The sequence below is a fragment of the Bombyx mori genome, chromosome 21, assembly GCF_030269925.1.
Source record: "Bombyx mori chromosome 21, ASM3026992v2".
In the NCBI taxonomy this organism is placed as follows: Eukaryota; Metazoa; Arthropoda; class Insecta; order Lepidoptera; family Bombycidae; genus Bombyx; species Bombyx mori.
Genome location: NC_085127.1, coordinates 7,017,644 through 7,041,851, shown reverse-complemented (window position 1 = coordinate 7,041,851; position 24,208 = coordinate 7,017,644). Strand labels below are relative to the sequence as shown.

The 24,208-nt window shown below is 37.9% G+C and overlaps 1 protein-coding gene across 4 annotated transcripts in view; it reads left to right on the top strand.

Moving 5' to 3' along the window:
• The first annotated feature begins 521 nt into the window (after nt 1-521).
• The window catches only part of LOC101736541 (protein Aster-B), a 91,332-nt gene continuing 67,645 nt past the window's right edge, over nt 522-24,208 (top strand). The window contains exons 1-4 of one of the 4 annotated variants that reach the window (XM_021350257.3): nt 522-822; nt 2,502-2,626; nt 3,488-3,590; nt 13,765-13,884. In XM_021350257.3, coding sequence (XP_021205932.1) covers nt 713-822; nt 2,502-2,626; nt 3,488-3,590; nt 13,765-13,884 — 458 coding nt within the window. In that variant the 5' untranslated portion in view covers nt 522-712. Of the gene's footprint in view, nt 823-2,501; nt 2,627-3,487; nt 3,591-12,488; nt 12,512-13,764; nt 13,885-17,578; nt 18,008-24,208 lie in introns of those variants that run through there. The other 3 variants (XM_021350258.3, XM_021350260.3, XM_021350259.3) reach the window with 3 other exon arrangements.

The window sequence follows — 24,208 nt, the reverse complement described above, 5'->3', positions numbered from 1 at the left end:
CCTCGCCCTTCAAACCGAAACCCATTACTGCTTCACGGCAGAAATAGGCGGGGTAGTACCCGTGCGGACTCGCAAGAGGTCCTACCACCAGTAATTACGCAAATTGTAATTTTGCGGGTTTGATTTTTATTACACGATGTGATTCCTTCACCGTGGAAGTCGATCGTAAACATTTGGTAAGTACGTATTTCATTAGAATCTTGGTAACCGCCTGCGGGATTCGAACACCGTTGCATCGTTAGATACGAATGCACCGGACGTCTTATCCTTTAGGCCACGACGACTTCAAAACACATGCTGTAATTTCATTCGGAAACATGCAACAGTTTTAAAACTGAGTAAACAAACAGCGAATTTGTCTAAAATGAGTCACAATGCTCCATACTTTCAGCGCATACTTGGAAATCGTGGTTTGTTTACGAATCTTTCGGAACATGCAAATTGACCGATTTTTTCAATCTAATTGCCGATGAGTCAAAATCTTATGGGGGAGCGGCGCGGGCGCCACCGGTCTCTGGTCAGTTTATATATAGACGCGAGTGACAAACTTTCGTTTGAACATCATCCATACGAACGAAATTCAGTATTTCATAAGAAATCGTGATGCTCATACAATCGGGTTTGTTTATTTGAAATCAGTACCTCGTTTTGTGGACAAGTTTTGTTTAAGTATTTTAGAGTTGACTTTGAATTAACTGATATCGTAAGTGCAATGATTCGTAAGAGCGTTAGTTGTGTGGTTTATAAACATGCGACAAGCGGTAGCGATTCTTCAACATCAACGAGTTCGTCTTCAGAAATTTGTGATACGCCATTAAAGAGGTGAGTTTATTGATTTAGGTAAGACGAGTTTAAGAGCTCACGGTAAAAAAATTTTTATTGCCCTTGTAGGCAGACGAGCATACGGCCCACCTTATGGTGAGTGGTCACCGTCGCCCATGGACTTCAGCAATGCCAGGGGCAGAGCCAAGCCGCTTGCTATTTATTGTCAAGCGGTCATTACAAAGTCACCCTTGTCCATAAAGATATAGGGTTGAATCAAGTGTTCAGTTGAAACGCCTATTGCGCTCTTCAAGCTTGAGCGCATTTATTTATTGATTTAATATGCGCATTCGTCTAACGGTGATTGGTGAGCAATGCTCATGAGGCTGTTGAGTTTCTCGCCGGATTTTCTCGGTGGGTCGGTATTCCGATCCGGTCGTAGATTCTGCGAAGCACTGCCCTTGCCACTAGCCCTAGCCAGTGCTAGCAATATCTCTCAGGTTGAGCCCGCGAGCCACCCCTACCCTTCTAGGCGTGGCTGCAATAGGCTATCAGCGAATAGGTAGGTTAAAAATAATAACAAAAAATGCACATATCACCAATACTAAAGCGCAGCATAATAAACTTCAAATCATCGGTGCTAAATAAAAACATTTTTTTTTTATTACTTAGGGGTATAGACGAACCCACGGCCCGTCTGGTGGATACCCAGTGGTTACCGGAGCCCATAGACATCTGCAGCGTAATGCCGCCACCCACCTTGAGATATGAGTTCAAGGTTTCAGTATAGTTACAACGGCTGCCCCACCCTTCAAACCGAAACGCATTACTGCTTCACGTCAGAAATAGGCGGGGTGGTGGTAGCTACCCGTGCGGACTCAAAAGACGTCCTAACACTAGTAAGTAAGTACATATCGTATTTATATCTCCACATTAGTGATACAACAAAAATTATGTGGTTAATTCGAACATGTTTGCAATCTAGAACTCTTCGAGCTATAAATAAACGAATAATAAAAGCCGATTTTAATTATATTGTAATAGTAAATAGTTTTGTTTATATACCTGCCTGAAATTAACGTAACATTGAAAGTGTACAAATGACGAGTCAGTGATCGAATGATAGAAGTATTTAGGTGAAGGTCAACTTGTGATAAATAGATCGGGTGAACAGTCCCTTACATCACACGGCTTCATAAAGTATACGACAGACCGAAGTATCTAAAAAACGACGTTCACTAAATATATGAACTAAATACTAAAAATATATGCATGAGATTTCAAAATGATGAATTTGATAAATGTTTTATTAGCAATGAATAACAGGATTGGTGTAATATTAATATGCACAAAACTGAGTTAGACACGCGAAATCAAATTTTGAAACTAATTACAATTATTGCGAAATATTAACGTCATAGAAGTACAATATTTTAAATTTTTAGATGAGTCCAAATAACTGTTTGTAGCGTCCCGGACGTGATGGGTAAGACGTTCAATGTATATTTATTCAGTGCCAGGGTTTATTTACAATATAATACCTATGTACGCACGCACGGGATCAGGAATATGGTATAATAAAAATCAAAACTGCAGACCCATTCTAAATCGACAAATGTCAAATTCTCAAGAATTATATTAGAATATCAAATTTCATTCTTTTGATTTTTGCAATTATCGATAATACTATATTAAGTCATTAATTATTCTTCCACTGATTGACAATTCTTGTTTCGTAGATTCAATCGTCTCCTGCGTTCATCGGTGGCGCGTCACTGGTCCTACTTCAAAAAAGATCGACCTAATTTAAGAACGCGCGGTCGATCCGTATCAGATGCTGCAATTTGTGAAATATTCGAGCATGGTACGTGTTCGGCCATTAATTAAATGCTAGTATCAAACGTTAATTTACCAACTAAGAATTCTAAGAAATAGAATGCATGCTTTTTTAGAAGCAGTAAATAAGCCAGTGGGCCGCTTAATAACACACTTGTTGTTCTTGGCTGTGAAAAAAGAATCAACTTTTTATGCCCACCGATATATCAAACCTTTCAATGAGAATTCCAAATCAGGTTTCAATTAAAATATAGGCTTACTTTATTAATTTTATTAAAAATATATATATATTTATTATTTAGACTGTGCTTTGGCATGCTCATTGTCTTCAATCTATTTAACAGACGTAGGCAACGTTTATAATTGTACCTTTAGCGTTGCTGATGTCTATAAGCGATGGTAACCACTCACCATCAGATAGGTCGTGTCCTCATCTCTCTTTGAAGGCAATAGATGCGTACTTCCTATTCAAGAATAGTACCTACTTTTACTGTGCCCTTCTACCCGATCGGGTAAACCTATATGTAACATATATGTAAAGGGCTAGAGCACAGCTCTACACGCAGGTAATTAGAAACCATTGCAGCTTAAAAAAAATCTCAAGCAGGTTCGTAATGCGAAATGTGTTCACGAATACTCACAGCTTGCAGCCTCCTAGTAATTATTATGAAACAGTGTTTGGTTCTATTAACAAAGCAAGCTAAACAATTCTAGAAAGAAAAACAGAGACATAATAATAATTGGCGCCAAATATTTGACATCTACAAATAACTCTGTTAATCTATGCTAGATTTCCACGAAAAACATGCAGTGAATGAACGAGCTTACACCTTAGCCAAAACGTCAAAAGCATTAAAATAAAACGAAAGATTAATTAATTTATTTGTAGATCCAGAGTTGGTGTATTTGGACATCCCATCGCCTCCGCCGAGACGGTCACTGCAGGTGTATGGCAGGAGGCCAAGACCATCTGTACCTAGACTTTTGATCACGTGAGTAGCGTGATATTTTATAAGTAAACTTTAATGTATGCGTTTGCCGGCAAACTCATTTGCACTAAATAGTGTTTAGTATTTTTATTTTATTTTACTTTATTTTATTTGGAAGACAAACAGTGAACTTAAACTACCTACATAAAAACTAACCTCCGGCGCGACGAGTAAATTAACCCACAGACACAGCCCACCGAGTTTCTCGCCGGATCTATCCAGTGGGTCGCGTTTCCGATCCGGTGGTACAATCTGCGAAGCACGGCTCTTGCTAGGGTTCGTGTTAGCAACGTCGTCAGGTTTGAGCCCCGCGAGCTCACCTACTAGTTAAGGTTACGCTGAAATAGCTTCTTAAGGCTATCAGCTTAGGTAGGAAAAAAAAACTAATCTTACAACTAAACACTATGATTTGTATTTTTTCATTGCTTTAGTAAGGTACACAAATTCACGACTCACCTGGTTTTAAACGGTTACCTCAACCTATACAAATTATGATGTGATCGCTGTTCCTTGGGCATAAGATCGGATTCATAACTATTCAGTTTAACGGTTAATCCTATTGACATGCCCGTGTATGGCTCTTTCGCGGCTGAAATTGATAGGAAGGTGGTATCTACTCGTACAGGCTTACAATACTACCCGTAATTTAATATGGCAACTTAAAATTTTTGGGACAAGCTTATGATTATCATAGGTTGAAGAAGTAATCGTCAAATTCATTACGTATATCAGTTTTTAATAAAGTGGTAAGAAAATATAACGAGGCATCTTAAAAGTTAGTAAGTTTTTATACTATATATTGAATAAAAAGATTGTGAGGCATCGTAATTCTTTTCGTTTTTCGGATTACAAGAAAATAATAATCCATTGATCCTGAATAACAAGAGAGGTGTTCGACTTGAATTTTCCGCCATTTTTCTTTCCCCACACATGGTCGCAATCAATATAATGCGCAATGCACCACCGCGCATGTTTCTAAACTTCAGATTCTCTTACAATCAATTTTGAACTTTCACCTTCTGAATGGAGAGTAGACGGTCGCCTACATGATTTTCTACAGGTTCTTTTGACAGTTCTACTTTCTAACAGACAGACAGTGTGCATGTGGCTTTTGTGAACACATAATATTATCTAATATTTAACTAAACTTGAACCTTGTATAAAGTTTATCATTGATAAAACGAATTATGTTGAACATTTTGTGAAAAACAAGTACGTGTTGCTGTAGTGATACGGAAATAGTGATTTTAACATGTTTACATAATGTAATGTGTGTTTAAATTATTACAGACACTTACGTAGTAAGATAGACGTGGAAATTATGTATATCACTTGATTTTTAATTAACCAATTACAGAATTTTGTAAAGCTGATCGATATTTTGGGATTTTTTTAAATTTAATAATGTATAATCTAGCGTAGCTAAGAAGCTAGAATATTTCTCCAACATAAAAGTATAGGTAGTACAAAATTAAGAATGTAACGTTTGAATAGTTACACAATATTCAAGTTAGAATATGATTTCAGAAAAATGAGAACAGCTGTGGATACTTTAAAATCACGTAGCAAAAATTTGTAAAAATTAAGAATCAAAACTGTCAGTTATAGATTTTAATTATAATAACTAAGCGTGTGAACAAAGGCATCGTTAATTAAGAAAAATATATTATTGTGGAACGTAGATAATTACTTACTTATTATAATAAACTTATTTAAATAATCGTCGGATAATCTATGCTACGCGTTACAAGGTTGGGGCCTGTTATTTTAAGAAAAGAACTAGGTTTAATAAATTCAGAGTACCGGTAATTAACTTACGTAATCTATGTATGGTCTCTTAAGATTTCAATACTAATAACTTAATGAAATTCGATTAAAAAAGAGAAGAAGGTTTTTTTTGTAACACGGGAAGTTATAGGTATATTTTTCTTATTTTGCCACAATTTGAGTACTAAAACACAGTTCCACTTCTCGAACGTAAATTTATTGAACAACAAATAAGTCCTAGTCACTTTTTTTTCCTACCTGAGCAGATTTTTACTGGTGGTAGGACCTCTTGTGAGTCCGCGCGGGTAGGTACCACCACCCTGCCTATTTCTGCCGTGAAGCAGTAATGCGTTTCGGTTTGAAGGGTGGGGCAGCCGTCGTAACTATACTTGAGACCTTAGAACTTGTATCTCAAGGTGGGTGGCGCATTTACGTTGTGGATGTCTATGGGCTCCAGTAACCACTTAACACCAGGTGGGCTGAGAGCTCGTCCACCCATCTAAGCAATAAAAAAATAAATAAAAAAAAAATAGCCTCGAAAGGCTATTTCAGCATAACCTCAATTAGTAGGTAAGCTCACGTGGCTCAAACCTGACGACGTTGCTAACACGAACCCTAGCAAGAGCCGGATCTACCACCGGATCGGAAACGCGACCCACTGAGAAGATCTGGCGAGAAACTCGGTGGGCTGTGTCTGTGGGTTAATTTACTCGTCGAACCCTTCGTTGCAAGCGACGGGTTCGACGAGAACAATGACTGGACATAGTCACAGTTTAAGTACAGCAAGCAAAAATTCGCTATCGATTAACTACAAGTTCTCTTTGATTGAATAATAGTATCTGATTAAAGCAAAATTACAACAACTGTTTTTATATATTTATAATCAAATCTAAATATTCTTATTCATTAAAATTGAACTTGATATGACCATTACAAAACGTTTATGTAATAGATTATCTTTCTTTATTACTGTACTCTATGGATATCATAAAATGAAAGTCTTCTCATGCTGCTATAAGACAATTTCGTAGTTACATTGGAATAACGTTTATGCTTCGCGACTGAAATTAACGGAAGGTACAAACACGCACGTGCTCCAGGTACGTCCTACCATCAGCATTCCAAATAGAAACTAGGAGTGGGCTAAGAAGATGTTAGGAAAATAGCGATAGGTATTTCTGCCTATTTCTGTCGTAAAGCAGTAATGCGTTTCAGCTTGAAAGGTTGGGCAGCCGTCTTTTGTAAAAACGGAGACTAAGAACTCATATCTCAAGGTGGGTGGCGGTATTTACGTTGTAGATGTCTATGGACTCTGGTAACCATTTAGCACCAGGTGGGCCGTAAGCTCGTCCACCCATCGAAGCATTACATAAATAAAAAGATATTATGACTACGGAAGAATTATGAGTAGATAGTTGAGTGGCCCCAGAAAGCTGAGATCTACGCGTATTTCCTTAATGAATCAGACTGCTATTTTACCATAGACTCCGGAATAGTATAATCATACCCATATTAAAAAATAGTTTGTAGAAGTTAAAGTCGAGATTATATTCGTGACGCGTGCGACCGGAGGTTTGATTTTTAATTGCCGCCTAGACGCGTAAAGGATCTGACGGCACATCTGCTATTAAGTCACTACCGGAGTCTACAGACATCAACAATGTAAATTTCGCCACTCACCTTGAAATATAAGTTCTAACTCTAAGTTTTACGACTGCCCCAGGCACAGATAGCCCCCAATATCTGTGGCCCCAGCCTTCAAACCGGTTGTTTGTCAGGATAATACATATTACAGCTTATAGCAAACCGACCTGTACGTCACTCTTGCGGCCGTATGCCTGCTCGCTATACATAGTTTTTATTATCTATATCCGTCTTTTGACAGATAATTAAGATTGTTTCTGGTGGCTTTCCGTTTTAGGTGTGAGTTGCGTGCGCCCACGTCATATTGTAATTATTGTTTTATATCGCAAATTGTTTGTGTAACAAGACTAGAATTAGACATTTGATATCAGTGACTTCTTCTTCTTAGTCGAATACTTCATTGCTGAAGGTCGTGTCCTTGAAAGCCCTTCGTGGCTCTTTGTACCATCAGCTTCCATTTGCTTCGGTTTTCGGTTTCTCTCAGGGCGTTCGCAACAGAGAGTCCAGTGAGCGCAGTTATCTGATCCGACTAACGGTTTGGTGGCCGGCCGGCGGGTCTTTTCCCTTCTACCTTGCCCACCACAATCAATCTTTCAAGGTTGTCTGGTGGCCGCCGAGCAATGTGACCAAAGTAACCAAGAATCTTCTCGTAGCAAATCGACGCAAATCGATGCTTCGTATAGAAATACGAAGTTGCTCGAGGACAGATCTGTTTGTTCTCTTGGCGGTCCACGGTATGCGGAGCATTCTTCGCCAACACCACATCTCGAACGCTTTTATTTTTTTCCGCTCTGTTGTTCGAATCGTCCACGACTCTGCACCGTAGAGGAAAATCGAGAAAACCAACGTCCGGACTAGTCTCATCTTGGTAGCATTGGAGACTTTTCTGTCCTGCCAAATACGTGTAAACTTGACTAACCCATAGTTTTATTAAATACTAGCGGCCCGCTCCGGCTCCGCTCGGGACTTTAACAAAAATTTCAACCATATTTGACGTTGTTTTATTTTTTTAAATAAAGGAACACTTATTGCGGCATAACTATAATAGTTAGATATATGCTGTGCCGACACTTTTTGTAAATAATAATGTGCTCTACAACGCCGTAGTACATTATTTTATTCCATCATCAATAGTTTTCGCAGGGCACGCGATGTAAAGAATATTTTAGGTAATTTTTTATACCTTGGGTTACATTAATGGAGTTTTAGTAAGGATCCCTAATTTTTTTCAAAAAAGATTATAGCCTATGTCACTCGGGAATAGTGTAGCTTCCAAAAAGTGAAAGAATTTTTCAAATCGATTCTGTAGTTTTGGAGCCTATTCAATACCAACAAAGAAACAAATCTTTCCTCTTTATAATATTAGTATAGAATACCCTGAGCCCTACCCCTCACTATAAGCTTCAACTTTAGTTCCCAATCGCGTCCTCCCCTATCATTATTAAAACTATTTTTACGACAAGTCGCCCGTGACCACGAAACCCATAAAGTATTCGAAACGTCTAAAATAATATAATGATAATAAAATACGTGAGATTAAACCGTAGAAGTTATTAGGTATCAGCCATTTTACTATGAAACATCTATTACTTAAATGATACGTATGTATGTAGAAGTCAGTACACGTTTACTGCACGTGTTAATATTTACATTGATCGTTATAAATGTGTTCGTGTTTTGATAAAACAATGTTTGCATTGTGTTCGTAAGACTGTTAATTAATTTTAAAGTTCCGTGAATGATTTATTTAATTTTGTAGTCATGGCTTTTATAATCGCAAATTTAAAGTGATGCTTTATTTGAAATTGCCGTTTTAATAGTAATATTTTTTGGGACTTGAAATGATTTTAGTGTTTCGTTTATTTTTATGAGGGCCAAGAGTTTGTGCCCTAAGAAATTAGACTTATTAAATACTATTGACGTGACAACGTCTTATAATTCGATGGAGCCGGCTGCACGCACGAGAAAACAAACTTCATTGAGGCGTTCCATTTAAGGCTTGAAGTGCAAGCGAGAGCGCGCAACGAGCGACAAAGTGGCACAATCGGCCTCCGCGTTCGGCAGCGTTCGACATCTGTCTCTCTCCTACTTGAGTGAGCGATGCATCCGCGTGGACGATCTCTCAGACACAGCCCACTGAGTTTCTCGCCGGATCTTCTCAGTGGGTCGCGTTTCCGATCCGGTGGTAGATTCTGCGAAGCACGGCTCTTGCTAGGGTTCGTGTTAGCAACGTCATCAGGTTTGAGCCCCGTGAGCTCACCTACTAGCCACGGTTACGCTGAAATAGCCTCTCAAGGCTATCAGCTTAGGTAGGAAAAAAAAAAGCGTGGACAGCTGCTATACAATAATACATTTACATGTTTTCGTCAAGTATGAAGTTCAGTGAAAAGTGAATGTGGTGTCAATTTTTTATAGCAACGATAATTGCGATAATTGAAAAATGAAACCATTCTATCAGTATCTTCTTATGACGTTGTCACGTTCAACTATCGTCAGTAAACCGACTTTACAGACAACCGATTTTTTTTTTGAGAATACCTACAGTTACTTTATAGAGAAATTAATGTCGGTTAAATTGCAATACGAAACAATAGAAAGTAATAGAGTATGCTTTATTGTACACCAATATAAAATTAATACAAATTCGAAACACTAAATACAAAAGTACAATGACCGCCTTATCGATTGAATATTTATATTTAATACATAAATATCAATATGTAATATAATTTTACTATGTTATACATAATAAATAAATAAATGTTCTATACAAATTACAAAAAATTATAAATATTAATCAGACATTTTACAATACAAATTTAATGTAGTAAATTTCTTTACAATGTCCGACAAAAGTCAAATTAGTCATTGAACTTAGCATCGTAACGGTGTCTAATCGAAGAGGAAAACATTTTCCTCGCTCTCGCCCGTCCTCCTTGTTGTGACGAGGGGAATTCGTAGCCCCGGGCAACGTGGGGGAAGCTAAAGACCACAACAACCGGGAGTCCCTATGTCCCTATGTCAGTAAGTGCGCACGGAAGGCGACAAACAAAACGATCGATCTTCGTTAAATACTGTATCCAATTACAATCATTTACAACGGATTTTTATTGCACACTGCCTGACCCGGTAGACTTTGCAGTGCCTCCATCGATAAATAAAAGACCTAAACTATTGTATAAAATAGACTTAAAACAAACAAAAGAATCCGTCCGACGGGGGACACATCAAAGAAAAAACAAAATTGTTATTTTTATTTAATTCCGGGCATTTTCATATTTATCTACCTTTTAAACCTTCTCTGGACTTCCACAAATAATTTTAAACCAAAATTAGCCAATTCGGTTCAACCGTTCTTGAGTTTTAGCAAGATTATCGAATAGCAATTCATTTTTATATACCTAGTCTTGCCATAAATACTGAGACAAAGGAAAAAAAATTATATTGCAAATAACATTTATTACTTTTACAGTGTGTTAGTTTAATACATAAATATAAAACAATTTAAAGTATAAAAAGCTTATTCGAAGTGGTCTCCATTGGCTGCAATACAGTTCTTTAAACGTTGAGGCCAGTTATCAATAATACCTCTACCAATCACTAATACCAAGCGTATGGAGAGTTTTAAAAATTGCATTTGGCTCCATACCTACTTTGTGTAATGCAATCACAGCGATTCGGTTCTCTTTATCACCCCACTCCATTTTAATATCACAAAATATTGTACAATGTATTAGCGCCAAAATGAGAAAACGCAATGAACAATCATATAAAAATGACAGATTCCAAATTCAAATGCAATATTTTGTTTATTTTTAATTGTAACAGTATTTATGGCCAGACTAAGTATAAAGATAGATATGGGTGGACGAGTTTGTGGCCAATCTGGTCTTAAGTATTTACCAGAGCTCATGGAAATCAACACAGTAATTACCACTACTCACCTTAATACATGAGTTTTGAGTCCAACGGTTGCCTTTCCCTTCAAACCGAAAGGCATTATTGCTTCACGGCAGAAATAGCCAGGGTGGCGGGTACCCGCCTTACTACCAGACGTCTGACTTCTTAAGACGTCTTACTACCAGTAATTGATTATATTGTTAAATTATAATAAATTGATTTTTACATTCTTATAAAGATCATAGAATTCAATATTTTTATATTTGCATTAAATAGACTGTATCAATTGTCTCACTCGATTGATGAAAAGCAGGAAAGAAGAAGCAAGCTTAGAAGCAAGAAGGCTTACAATAAACTTTTCTGGGATTTCTTTCTCATATGCATAATATTTTGAAATTCAGTTCAAAAGGTTACTGTAAGATAGGCTTTAATAGAAATTCGAATAGAATAGTGAACGTTGCCCGTAATCCAATGAACTTGTATGTCATCGTATTGCATGGCTGTTTCAATTTTAGCCAGACATGTGAAACCTTTTGGTGGCATCACAAATAATAATATTATTATCATTGAGAAACAAATTCAATGCTGGGACGAAATCACTATTTTATTATTTTGCTTGTCGAATACTTCAATAAGATAGAAGTAGTCGTAGGTAGTCGTTAGTTGTTCTTTTTAGGCGTTTTCATAATTTTCTTAAATAATTCTAGAACTATTGATACGTTCAATAAAAAAAATAGAGGAACATTGGAAGTTTTTCTTTTCATTTTAATTGAAAAAACAACCGTTAAATCTTTTATGTAAGTGCTAAAAGAAAATCGTGACAAATAGTAAATTGAAATTTTAAATCTCAAAATTGTCTACGTACTTTTAACGACAAACAAAACGGCAGTGGCATAAAATAATTAGTTGAAATTAAAACAACATGAACAAATGTGATGTGAAAAACGTTGTGACTGATATCCCAGTGCATTTCTAGCTACGTATTGTGTTTATAAGTGTAAATAAAGAATCACGTCATTAGTCGCCTGAAGAGAATTTTTCGGTAAGTTTTGTCTATTATATTTTTTGCCAATAAAATATTTTGTGAAGGGACTTTCATTGTATTTGTATGTTTACGCAAAAATATCATCTTAAATATCATTCTAAAGTAATTAATAGTAAAGCTCCTTTGATTGCACTCAAATTTCAACGTATAATTAACAAACTTAGGTATCCAATTTACGAAACCAATATTTTATAACATTTTGGTGCGACATCCATGTATGTATCTACGCTTAAGCAATGTCCACATATCACGTACTAGCAATATAAACTTGAAATTTTCAGTTAAAGTAATTAAAATGTATATAGCATTACATATCCGTCGACAACCTTAAGAGCTTAATGTGTAAGAGCTAAAACGATACCCTTATTATAGAGTAGCCTAACTTTATGACTTGTTAGTGTTGCGTAAGACACATAGTGTTGATTTTTTGGGTATGTAATCATTTAGAGGCTTCATGCCAATCATACATTATTATTTCTAGGTAATCGGCATGGCGTGGCAGATTCATTCCTTGTAATATTACGAGGCTTTGCCAAATACGCGGCTTTTCAGAGCTTAATATGCCAAGGTACAGACATAAACTGCGTATGGTTGTGATCGTGAATAATGTTTTGTTAAGCTATGCATGTTTATTGTTTGCTGCTGATCAATAATTTCCGGCTATTTCAGCTACATGTCTTGTATTTTTTTTAAAATAAAATTTTGTTATTTCTTATTTATTTTTCGTATCGCGTCCTCCACAAAATGAATTAACTGCAAATATGTATTAAAATACGGTGTGAAAATAATTCAAAAGTTTAAAGCTATGGGGAGGGCTCTGAGGAATTGTTCGAGATGATCCTCCGTTGCTTTTTTACCATCGCACCTCCCGCCATCCGAGAAGAGTTCATCCATACTATCTGGAATCGCTGTGTTCTAGCGTTTGCGCGTTTCTAGGCATATTTTTACAACCGGCTCTGAAATTAACCCCCTCCATTATGTTTCCGGAGCGCTATGACATGCTCTTCTTCAAATGAGACTTGCGGAGAACACTTAGGATTAGGAAGGCACTTAAGCAAACGCTTAGGAGTAGAGTTCGTCCATACTACCTGGAGCCACTGCGTTCATCCACAGTGCGCTTCCAGAGATCTTTTTTGCCACGTACCATCCGGCTTTGGAATGAGCTCCCCTTCACGGTGTTTCTCGAGCGCTATGACATGTCCTTCTTCAAAGAAGGCTTGTGGAGAGTACTTAACGGTATGTAGCGACTTGCCTCTGCCCCTGGCATTGCTGATGTGAGACGGTAACCAAATTGTTGAGGTCCATGAACGACTGTAATCACTCACCATCAGATGGGCCGAATGTTTGTCTGCCGACAAGAGCCATAAAAAGTAGATTTTCAATATTTTTGCTTTTGGTGTTATAATATATGTATAAGTAGAAACTTGCTTAATACCTAATTATTTTAGCGATTTTACAAATTCAAGTTGACAAACCTTTATCAAATTATTCTATACGTAATTAATTCGTCACTGCCAACGCTATTTCGCAGCTTCAGCTTGATAAAAATAATAATTACAGTAACTATGTGGATTTGAGAATAAATGAACAAGATAAAGAATTTAAATAAAAAATATATAATATATTTAATGTATGAAATTAATATACGTCAATTATGAATGTAAAGTTCTAATGAAAACGAACTGGCTAGGGACATTTTATGTGCATTCTTGATACACGTTTGCTGGAGGTTGTTCGTAATTTAGTATTTATTTAGTTTTGGCATAGGGTTCAATTCGTTTTAGTATTGTATTGGCATAATGATATGATACTGTTGGTCAGATCGGCGGGCGGATCGGGCAGTCATGGGGGGCTAGAGGATATCAGCGACGGGAGCGACGCGGAGCGCCCACGTAGGGGTCATCATCACCTTAGGGTTCCCACACCAGCTATACCTGGGCAGTAAGTCTATACATTTTACACTAACTAAACTACGTGCTTACTACGTATAATTGTAAGAAAATAAATATCTCAACTAAAACTACTTTTTCTGGTGGTAGGACGTCTTGTGAGTCTCCACGAGTAGGTACCACCACCCTGCCTATTTCTGCCGTGAAGCAGTAAGGAGTTTCGGCTTGAAGGGTGAGGCAGCCGTTGTGACTATACTGAGACCTTAGAAATTATATATCAAGATGGGTGGTGCATTTACGTTGTAGATGTCTACGGGCTCCAATAACCACTTAACACCAGGTGGGCTGTGAGCTCGTCCACCCATCTAAGCAATAAAAAAAACTGAAATAAGATTTTCCTAGAAGTACCATGACATGGGGTAAATTGGGATTCTGGGGTAAATTGGGACAAACCTGCGGAAGATTCTCAAAGTACTCGTAGCACGGAATCTACCTAATTTTCTTTAAGGTAATATTTATCAAGGTATAGAAGAAAAGCCAAGTTAACTATGGAAGTACTAAACATGAGTTTAGTTGGTCCCAAAAATTCGTCAAATTAAATTTAAAATAGTGGTTGAAAAGTGTGTTTTAAAACAGCTTAAAGAACTTTTAAAAAAAGTAATATTATCGTTGTTTTTTCAATAAGATCACAGTTTATATAAGTTTTTAATACACCTGGAAATACCACAACAAACGGTAAGTTGCAATATTCTTATTTTAAATACAATATTTCGACAAAATAAAAAATGTATATTTTTTCCTTTCTTTTTGGGGAAAATTGGGACGTATGTAGGGTAATTTGGAACGAGACTGGAAAAATTAGGGACGAGAAAACACAAAATTGGAACGCCAAAAGACAAAATAGGGATGGCTTGTTAGGGTTGTCACTGATATCTTATAATAGATTTTTTAGCCTATACTATCACTTAATTGCGTGATGTAAAGAAGGTTAATGTGTTTATCAGTTAGTTTATGTAAGTATTATAGGTAAAAGAAAAGTATATATATAATTACTTTTTTTCGCGACATTTACCTTGTAATATCTGCCCGGTCGTATGTTCTTTATAGCAATAAAAAAAAAAAAGTTAAAAGTACTCAAACGAATCAAAACTTTTGTTATTTCAGAATCTATTCACGCGTCGAATCATGGTTTTGTTAACATTCACAGCGAACACACACAAATAAAAACAGGCCTCAGATTTTAAATGTAACATTAATTAAAAATCCGAGATATCCAATTACGAGTGAGTGAATTAATTGAGTTTAGTTATTTAGCTTAGAAAGAATTTCTTTTATTTTTGTTATTATTGGCAGTAATCAGATAAAGCTGTTTTTTTATCGTATTCACCTGATATCTTACTCTTGCTCAAAGATCATTTTGAAAATTTTGATTAAATAAAATTGTATTAATGCATTTCCAGTCCTTTTGTTTTCTATTTTTTATTCTATTTTATGATTTTGTTTCAGAGTTGTGATTTTTAAGGAAATTAAATAATAATTTTCGAAAATATAACATGCACATACTTTTTTTGATCATTGTATTGTTGGTTATCATTCACGTCACATCGCTTCGGAATAGAAACCAGCTTATGTACTATGTTGTGTATTGTGCTTAAATTATGGATTGTATTCATCATTTCGGTCCATATAAATAATTATATGGCACATATCTATATATCGCAGTACTGCGAGTTGACAACCCTTACAAATATCCCAATTTAACCCTTAACCGTGTCAATTTACCCCGGACGCTGGGTAAATTGGGACGGCCATTATTTTACCGATTATTTCTTTAAAATGAATAATTAAAATAATGTAACGGTTTTTATCACCTAGGTACGTTCAAGACTCAACTTATTTCTTTGATTGAGCAGTGACTATTTAATTGGAACTATTTTAAAATTCAATCTAAAGGTCGATTTTGTCCCTATTTACCCCATTGTACGGTATTTGTTTTACCGAAATTTTATTGTTATTTGCAATTATAACGAAAACTATGCGACGAACTACTTGAACCATGACACAACTGTAATTTAAAATTATAATCAACAAAGTCTTTATTTCTTTTTTGGAACTTCAGTGTAAATGTAAAATTTCAATCTTATAATAATTGATAAACAGCATCTTTGAATCTAAAAGATCCTTAAATCCTAGTACAACAATTCCATTTAAAAATATGTACAGGTTATGCTAATATCCTTTGTGAATGTCTCTCTTCTTCGACGTCGCAAAAGCGTTCGACAAAGTCTGGCACAACGGTTTGATTTTCAAACTATTCAACATGGGTGTGCCGGATAGTCTCGTGCTCATCATACGGGACTTCTTGTCGAACCGCTCTTTTCGATATCGAGTCGAGGGAACCCGCTCCTCCCCACGACCTCTTACAGCTGGAGTCCCGCAAGGCTCTGTCCTCTCACCCCTCCTATTTAGCTTATTCGTTAACGATATTCCCCGGTCGCCGCCGACCCATTTAGCTTTATTCGCCGACGACACGACTGTTTACTATTCCAGTAGAAACAAGTCCCTAATCGCGAAGAAGCTTCAGAGCGCAGCCCTAGCCCTAGGACAGTGGTTCCGAAAATGGCGCATAGACATCAACCCAGCGAAAAGTACTGCGGTGCTATTTCAGAGGGGAAGCTCCACACGGATTTCCTCCCGTATTAGGAGGAGGAATCTCACACCCCCGATTACTCTCTTTAGTCAATCCATACCCTGGGCCAGGAAGGTCAAGTACCTGGGCGTTACCCTGGATGCATCGATGACATTCCGCCCGCATATAAAATCAGTCCGTGACCGTGCCGCGTTTATTCTCGGTAGACTCTACCCCATGATCTGTAAGCGGAGTAAAATGTCCCTTCGGAACAAGGTGACACTTTACAAAACTTGCATAAGGCCCGTCATGACTTACGCGAGTGTGGTGTTCGCTCACGCGGCCCGCACACACATAGACACCCTTCAATCTCTACAATCCCGCTTTTGCAGGTTAGCCGTCGGAGCTCCGTGGTTCGTGAGGAACGTTGACCTACACGACGACCTGGGCCTCGAATCTATACAGAAATACATGAAGTCAGCGTCGGAACGGTACTTCGATAAGGCTATGCGTCATGATAATCGCCTTATCGTAGCCGCCGCTGACTACTCCCCGAATCCTGATCATGCAGGAGCCAGTCACCGTCGACGCCCTAGACACGTCCTTACGGATCCATCAGATCCAATAACCTTTGCACTAGACGCCTTCAGCTCTAGGAGCAGGCTTAGGGACCTCGGTAACCGTACTCGTCGAACTCGACAAAGAGTTCGCCGTGCAACCTAACCTATGAATCAGCTCGCTGAGTTTCTCGCCGGATCTTCTCAGCGGGTCGCGATTCCGATCCGGTAGTAGATTCATTCGCGAAGCAGCTACTCTTGAGTTGTTAGGTCTCCTTCGGAGGCGCTCGGGTAGCTGTTAGCAAATCCCACCCCTCCTGGCTGAGCCTTTGCTCGCCCACCTGTCCTGGTGAAACTGGAAAGGCCTCCGGGCCACCAGTAATCCTTCAATCATAAAAAAAAAATAAAAAAAAAAAATCCTTTGTGAATTTTTTGACGAAGTCGTGTATATCGGGTATGTTAATTTAATCATTAAATAATATTAAATCTCAAAAACAACAAAGCTTTATCGCTCAATTCAAATCTCGTATGAAAACCAAATATATTTATCACATTTAACTAGTTAAGATTTAACTCGTACGGAGAGTACACAATCCGTTACTTCAGACGAGATGCCGCATTGCAATCGCTGAGTTTTACAATAGTTTTGTTTTTAGGCCTTCGTATCTTAATCAAATAAGAGGAGCAAATAATGATAACGTGTAATATAATTAGTTTCAGCACGTACTCCGTAAAGATGACATCTTTTATATCATTAAGTCACACTGTAATGAAGTGTTGAGTTATTCGAAATTATCGATTTATGAATATTTTTTTGTGATTTTTTTTGCGGAAATGGAAAAGAATTGTGTTAAAGAATCAGTGATAAGTGTACCTCGGTCTGTGCGGTGGACGTTTCGACGCGATAGCTTGCCCTTAGCTACTATCAGAGAAGCCTGGATTAAAAGTAGAAGAAGTATTTCTCCCGATCATTTACTATGGCGTAGACGGTAAGGAAAACTATTCAGAAGTTATGACTGTGTAAAATATTTAAAAAAATAACCTTTATACTACTTCGTTTATCCTATAAAATTTTCATTTCAACATTTCCTAAAACATATTTCGAAATTTCCGCTTCTAATTAGTTTATGCTTAGAATCGGTATGCCATTAGCATATTATATTTATTTTTACAGTGAAAAAATGTTATCTTTCGTTAATAATGCTAGGTGATTCGAAAATAAATTTGATCTTGAATGTCATTCTTTAAAATTTTAATATAGATGACACTAATAAAAATATGCGATTAGCTTACTTTTTACAATATTGCACTGATTTCCTTTCATTTGACTTATTGTTAGCACATTAATCAGTTATAATTTGGTTTCCTCGATCACATTTGCTAATTTTCTTCGAGTTTCGCGAGCCATTACTGGTGGTAGGACCTCTTGTGAGTCCGCACGGGTAGGTACCACCGCCCCTCCGGTTTCTGCCGTGAAGCAATAATGCGTTTCGGTTTGAAGGGTGGGGCAGCCGTTGTAACTATACTGAGACCTTAGAACTTATATCTCAAGGTGTGTGGCGCATTTACGTTGTAGATGTCTATGGGCTCCAGTAACCACTTAACACCAGGTGGGCTGTGAGCTCGTCCACACATCTGAGCAATAAAAAAAAAAGCCAGAAACGTAAGTGAATTGTAAAATTGTAATATAAATGACATTAAAAAACGCGAGATCAATCCGTAAATATAGTTTCAATTATTACATTACATAATTAAAACTAAATAGCGGCCTTATTTAAGACTTGTAATATGTAGTAATCAATGTTTTGGCGTAAACAATCTTTTATATAAACATCATTGTAGATTGCACTGGTGTCATTAGAATTTTAGAAATGGTCTATGAATTAAGTCAGAAAAGTCGAAAGTCGTGTCGCATACTCATTTTTGTATTCTAGTTCAGATCAAAGTCCAAAGCATTTTTCTGTTGAATTCTTCCTTGGAGCAGTAGGAAAGACGTTATTCAAGGCAATTGAGATTACGAATTCATGTCACAATGAATGGCGGTGTTGATGTCTTGATGTCTATCGAGTCCTGTAACCCGTTTCACACTTTTCGTCCGACGAAATAGATTAGCGTGTATTGCCAGCGATGAGTGCACTGAAACGTGTTCGGCCCTACATGCTTCCTTAGTAGATTTAAAGTCAATCGAAGAGCAATCTTTCGGAGCTTCCGTATATGATTGAATCACTGATATGGAGATTAGCAGGAGATCAAAGTGACCATTATAGACCCATCAATAGGACAGTTTAAGTAATAGGGGGTTGGGTACATGACTTGTCCAGACCGTGGACAGACGATTGCCCAGCGAGACGTGGAAACAATTCGTGGACGATCGTTCTTGAACGTGACCTCTACGTCTGGTCGTAGTGTTGACTGCTGTAAGCCCTTACCCAAGGTGCAGGGGAATCGTTTGGATGGCGGTCCCTCTACCACCTTCGGCCATCGAGTACCACATATTCTGCGCACTTCTTTGGCCTGGCAATCGCGTAGGAGGTTCGACACTTGATCCATTGATTGCTGGCTGCGTACGAGTAGTTTTTGCAGCGGGCCTTAGAGAAGATTGATGATATTGATGAAATAATGTTCTGATATAGAACTTTGAAGGAAAAAAACAGAACAATAACATAATTAGATATTCTCATTTCGACCAGAATGTCGTAGTGTTACTTTGAAGTGACAACTGATAATGGTACTACATGAGTTAGAGCTACTGCTATATTCATCAATACTGAAGAGCTTGACGGTAAAGTATACGCAACAGGTTCTATGATATCTCATGAAACTTAATTAATTACCGATAAAACATTTTACAATCATGACAAATATTTAACTAATAATTAAACTAATAATTAGATCTTTTGTCAAGTTTATTATTTCTTAATTCTTATTGCGATGGATATAGTATGCAAGAATAAACAATATCCAAAGGTCTTTAACCCGATACATACAATGAAAGCATTCCATTACTACATATATATATTAAAAAAAATATTATTGTAGAGCCATTCTCTTATAACGGATTACAAAAATATTATGTCACGTTGTTTACTTAAACATCTCGCATAAACTTTTCAATGGACATTGACTTTTTAAATTATATCCTACCTATTCTATACCTATTATTATTGGTAGCCTAAGCGGCTATTCCTGCTACGCCGGGACGAGTAGGTGAGCTCACGGGTTCAACATAAGAGAATTTGCTGACATTAACCCTAGCAAGAGCAGTTCTTCGCAGAATCTACCACCGGATCGGAATCGCGACCCACTGGGAACTAGCGAGAAATCTCACTGAGATGGAGACAGGTTGAGATAGAGACGACATGCTGTGTCCGTGGTCTAGTTTGCTCGCCGAACTCTTCCTAGTGACCGACGAGTTCGAGGAGAACGGTGCGGTAACCGTACTCGTCGAACTCGACAAAGAGTTCGACGTGCAACCTAACCCATGTATCAGCTCGCTGAGTTTCTCGCCGAATCTTCTCAGCGGGTCGCAATTCCGATCCGGTAGTAAATTTATTCGCGAAGCAGTTGCTCTTGAGTTGTTAGGTCTCCTTCGAAGGCGCTCGGGCAGCTGTTAGCAAATCCCACCCCTTCTGGCTGAGCCTTTGCTCGCCCACCTGTCCTGGTGAAACTGGAAAGGCCTCCAGGCCACCAGAAATTCATCAATCATAAAAAAAAGGAGAACGGCTGCTGCTTGAGAAACATAAAAATCACCGAGAGTGGATCTCGGAGATTCGACAAGACGTGTTTCGGGTGACTGCGACTTGCGTTGCCCTGTCGCCTGAGTCGGATAAGTAATTAGCGGCGGCCACGATAAGAGGGTTATCGCGTTGCACCGCATTGTAGTTTCTAACATTGTCAATATGATGACTGAATGTTCTTGAATGATTGATCCTTTGATATATTCGGTTGATCCGAAATCTAATACCAATAATTTTTAACATTCGTACATCCGTACATTTCAGCGTAACCCTAACAAGTAGGTGAGCTCACAGGGCTCAAAACTGACGATGTTGCTAACACTAGCCCTAGCAAGAGCAGTGCTTCGCAGAATCTACCACTGGATCGGAAACGCGACCCACTGAGAAGATCTGGCGAGAAACTCAGTGGGCCTGTAGCTTAATTTACTCGCAGAGCTCTTCGTCGCAAGCGACGGGTTCGACGAGAACGGTGACCGGTGCTTGGGGTACCTAAAAGCACCGATAGTGGATAGGGAGGATCCGAAATGACTTGTTTTGGGCGACATCAACTGTTTACCATTCGGTCCGCAGGATCGGGAATATGGCTATTAATAATAACCTTACATCGTCTGACCCGCTGATGCAGTAGTTAGTGGCCCCCTAACATTGTATTATACTACTCCGCCCTATCGTGTTGCTGGGTAAGGTGGCCAAGTTGTTGAAAATCAGCTGAATTCTAGTCCCTCAGCGCATCGGGGTATTATTCCGGTCTGGGAATCGGCGAGGTAAATCCTAGAAGATGACGTGAAAGCAGGTCTACACGAATCTTACAAGTGCGAAAAGGTTTATTAAATTATTGAACTGCATCGCGATTATGCTAATCAAATAGTCACTAGTGCCTATTTTATTCTTCATTTTCGCTAGTTGTCCTAGCCTAGCCCTAGTCCTAGCCTCCTATTACGTCGCTAGTATTGTTGCAGAGCTCGGCAAGTTCTTTTCGACGAAAAAAATAATCCTGTAAATTTCTACTTAAATGGCCTACATACACGTTCACGGATAGAACCTAAAATGTATGTTAAAAAATATCTGTGTAGTAAATGAAGTGATGATTACACCAGTCGACCAATCATGCGTTGAAATGTGCAACAGTGAAACATTAAAACTGTATGTGTGATAATGTTGAAATTAATTATAGGCATTCGTCGGTTGTAATCAAACGTAAAGTAATAAGGGGGTCGGAATGATATCGTAATAGTTTTCGTAGTATTGCTCCTGTATTAGGAACAGTAGGCACCGATCGGTATTATATTTGCTATTTTTACCCATAAGTAACTTACACATCTATACCTATATGTACATTACAAATTATGTCGAGGTCTTAAATATTTTTTTGTGTTGTCAATATCTCCCTTATGGTAAACAATAAATGTTTCCCAATATATAAACAAATTCCATAATCTTTTGAAGTTGTCGTGGCCTAAAGGATAAGACGTCCGGTGTATTCGTATGTAGGGATGTATCGGTGTTCGAATTCCGCCGGCAGGTACCAAACTTTTTATTTTTATTTTATTGCTTTGATGTGTGGACGAGCTCACAGCCCACCTGGTGTTAAGTGGTTACTGGAGCCCCTAGACAGCTACAACGTAAATGCGCCACCCACCTTGAGATATAAGTTCTAAAGTCTCAAGTATAGTTACAACGGCTGCCCCACCCTTCAAACCGAAACGCGTTAAGGCGGGGTGGTGGTACCTACCCGCGCGGACTCACAAAAGGTCCTACCGCCAGTAAAGGTTGAGGTGTCTCTCATTTTACAAGTGAGGAGGTCGTGAAATCTTCCACCTATCTACGCAATAAATAAATAAACGCTAAGATAATCTAATTTCGTTTCATTTAAAAGTAACTTAAAGAATACTATTATAATTGCGTACATATATGTATGTATCGTACGACGATGGTTCTTTGGAGGTTGAAACGTTTAATTCCTGTGTTTTCAAAGCTAGATCGTAGGCGTTTGGCACATTCATCTGGTGACGTCAAGCCTGTCGCCAAAACGCTAGTTACACACGCGACTACGATCGTACATTACGTTTTACGATAGAAGTTCTTACTAATGTTACGTCATTCGACACGACGAAGTTTTTTTTTTTGTAGGTAATATAGTTATTGATAAAAAGTTACATTTTAATTTAAACCATGCCCCGCAAAACTGCTTACGCAGTTTGACTGCGGGTAACTCGCTTTATATAAACATAGCTTATAAATTATTAAATTACGTTATATTAATACAATTAATTTACGTAAATGGTCACAACGTATTTAACAAGTGTTTTTTTAATAAACTTTTAAATTTAGCAAGTAGTTTTTTAGATGCCTTGAAGCGTTTCAGGTCTAATTGTACGCATTGATTAATTTGACTCTGAAGCATTTACTGTAAACTGTTCTTAACCTAAACAATTATGTCTTAAATGTGCCTAATTGACGAATTAAAACCACTAAGTCTGTTTAAGACTGCTCACTATCTTCTCTCACCTCTCATTTTAACTTATTAATTTCAAAATTGAACAGGTTTAGTTGAACAACTTTAATTTTTGTAATAATTTCATAAGACGATCGTGTTATGACATTACACCACAAGTCTGAGTTTATCTGGCGATGACTTGGTCAATACACATTACGAAAGCTTGAAGTCGTCGTGGCTTAAAAAGTAAGACGCCCGGTGCATTCGTATCAAGCGATGCGACTGTGCCGGTGTTCAAATCCCGCAGGCAGGCACCCATTTTTGAAATGAAATGGGTACTTAATAGATATTTACGATTTATTTCTACGGTGAAAAAAATTGCATAGTGTAATAAGAATCAAACCCGCAAAAATTATAATTTGCGTAATTACTGGTGGACTCACAATACCTCCTCCTCCTTACATCGTTGATGTCTATGGGCTCAGGTAACCACGCTAGGCGGGCCGCGAGTTTGTCCAAGCATATAAGCTATTAAAAAAATCTAGATTCACTCCAGTTGGTTTGTGTACGAATTATTTTGTTATTGCTGTCATATACCAATCTTTATAAAAACTAAATTTGGCATCCTTACCTTAATGACGTCGTGACACTCCCTCCTTGGCGTAACTACTAAAATACCCAGACGAACTACGTCATTTGTTTTCACAAATATTGACCATTATATTATTAATTTTAAAGACTCTCACATTACAAGAGTCCATTTTTTCAATTTCTTAATTGAATGAGAATTGAATACTAGGTATCGGGATGTGGCTCTCTCCTACAGAACTTCCACAGGTACCTCCCGAAGCAGCCATGAATTATTTTATCCTAGAGGAGGACCCCGGTCTTCCTCTTCTCCCTCTTCTTCTCTGAAGGCGCCGGAGTCCGACATAGCCCGGTCTGTTCCCCCCTCGGCTTGGTATCTGTAAATGGATTCCCCAGCATTAAAAAAAAAGGATATAATAATTCGTACC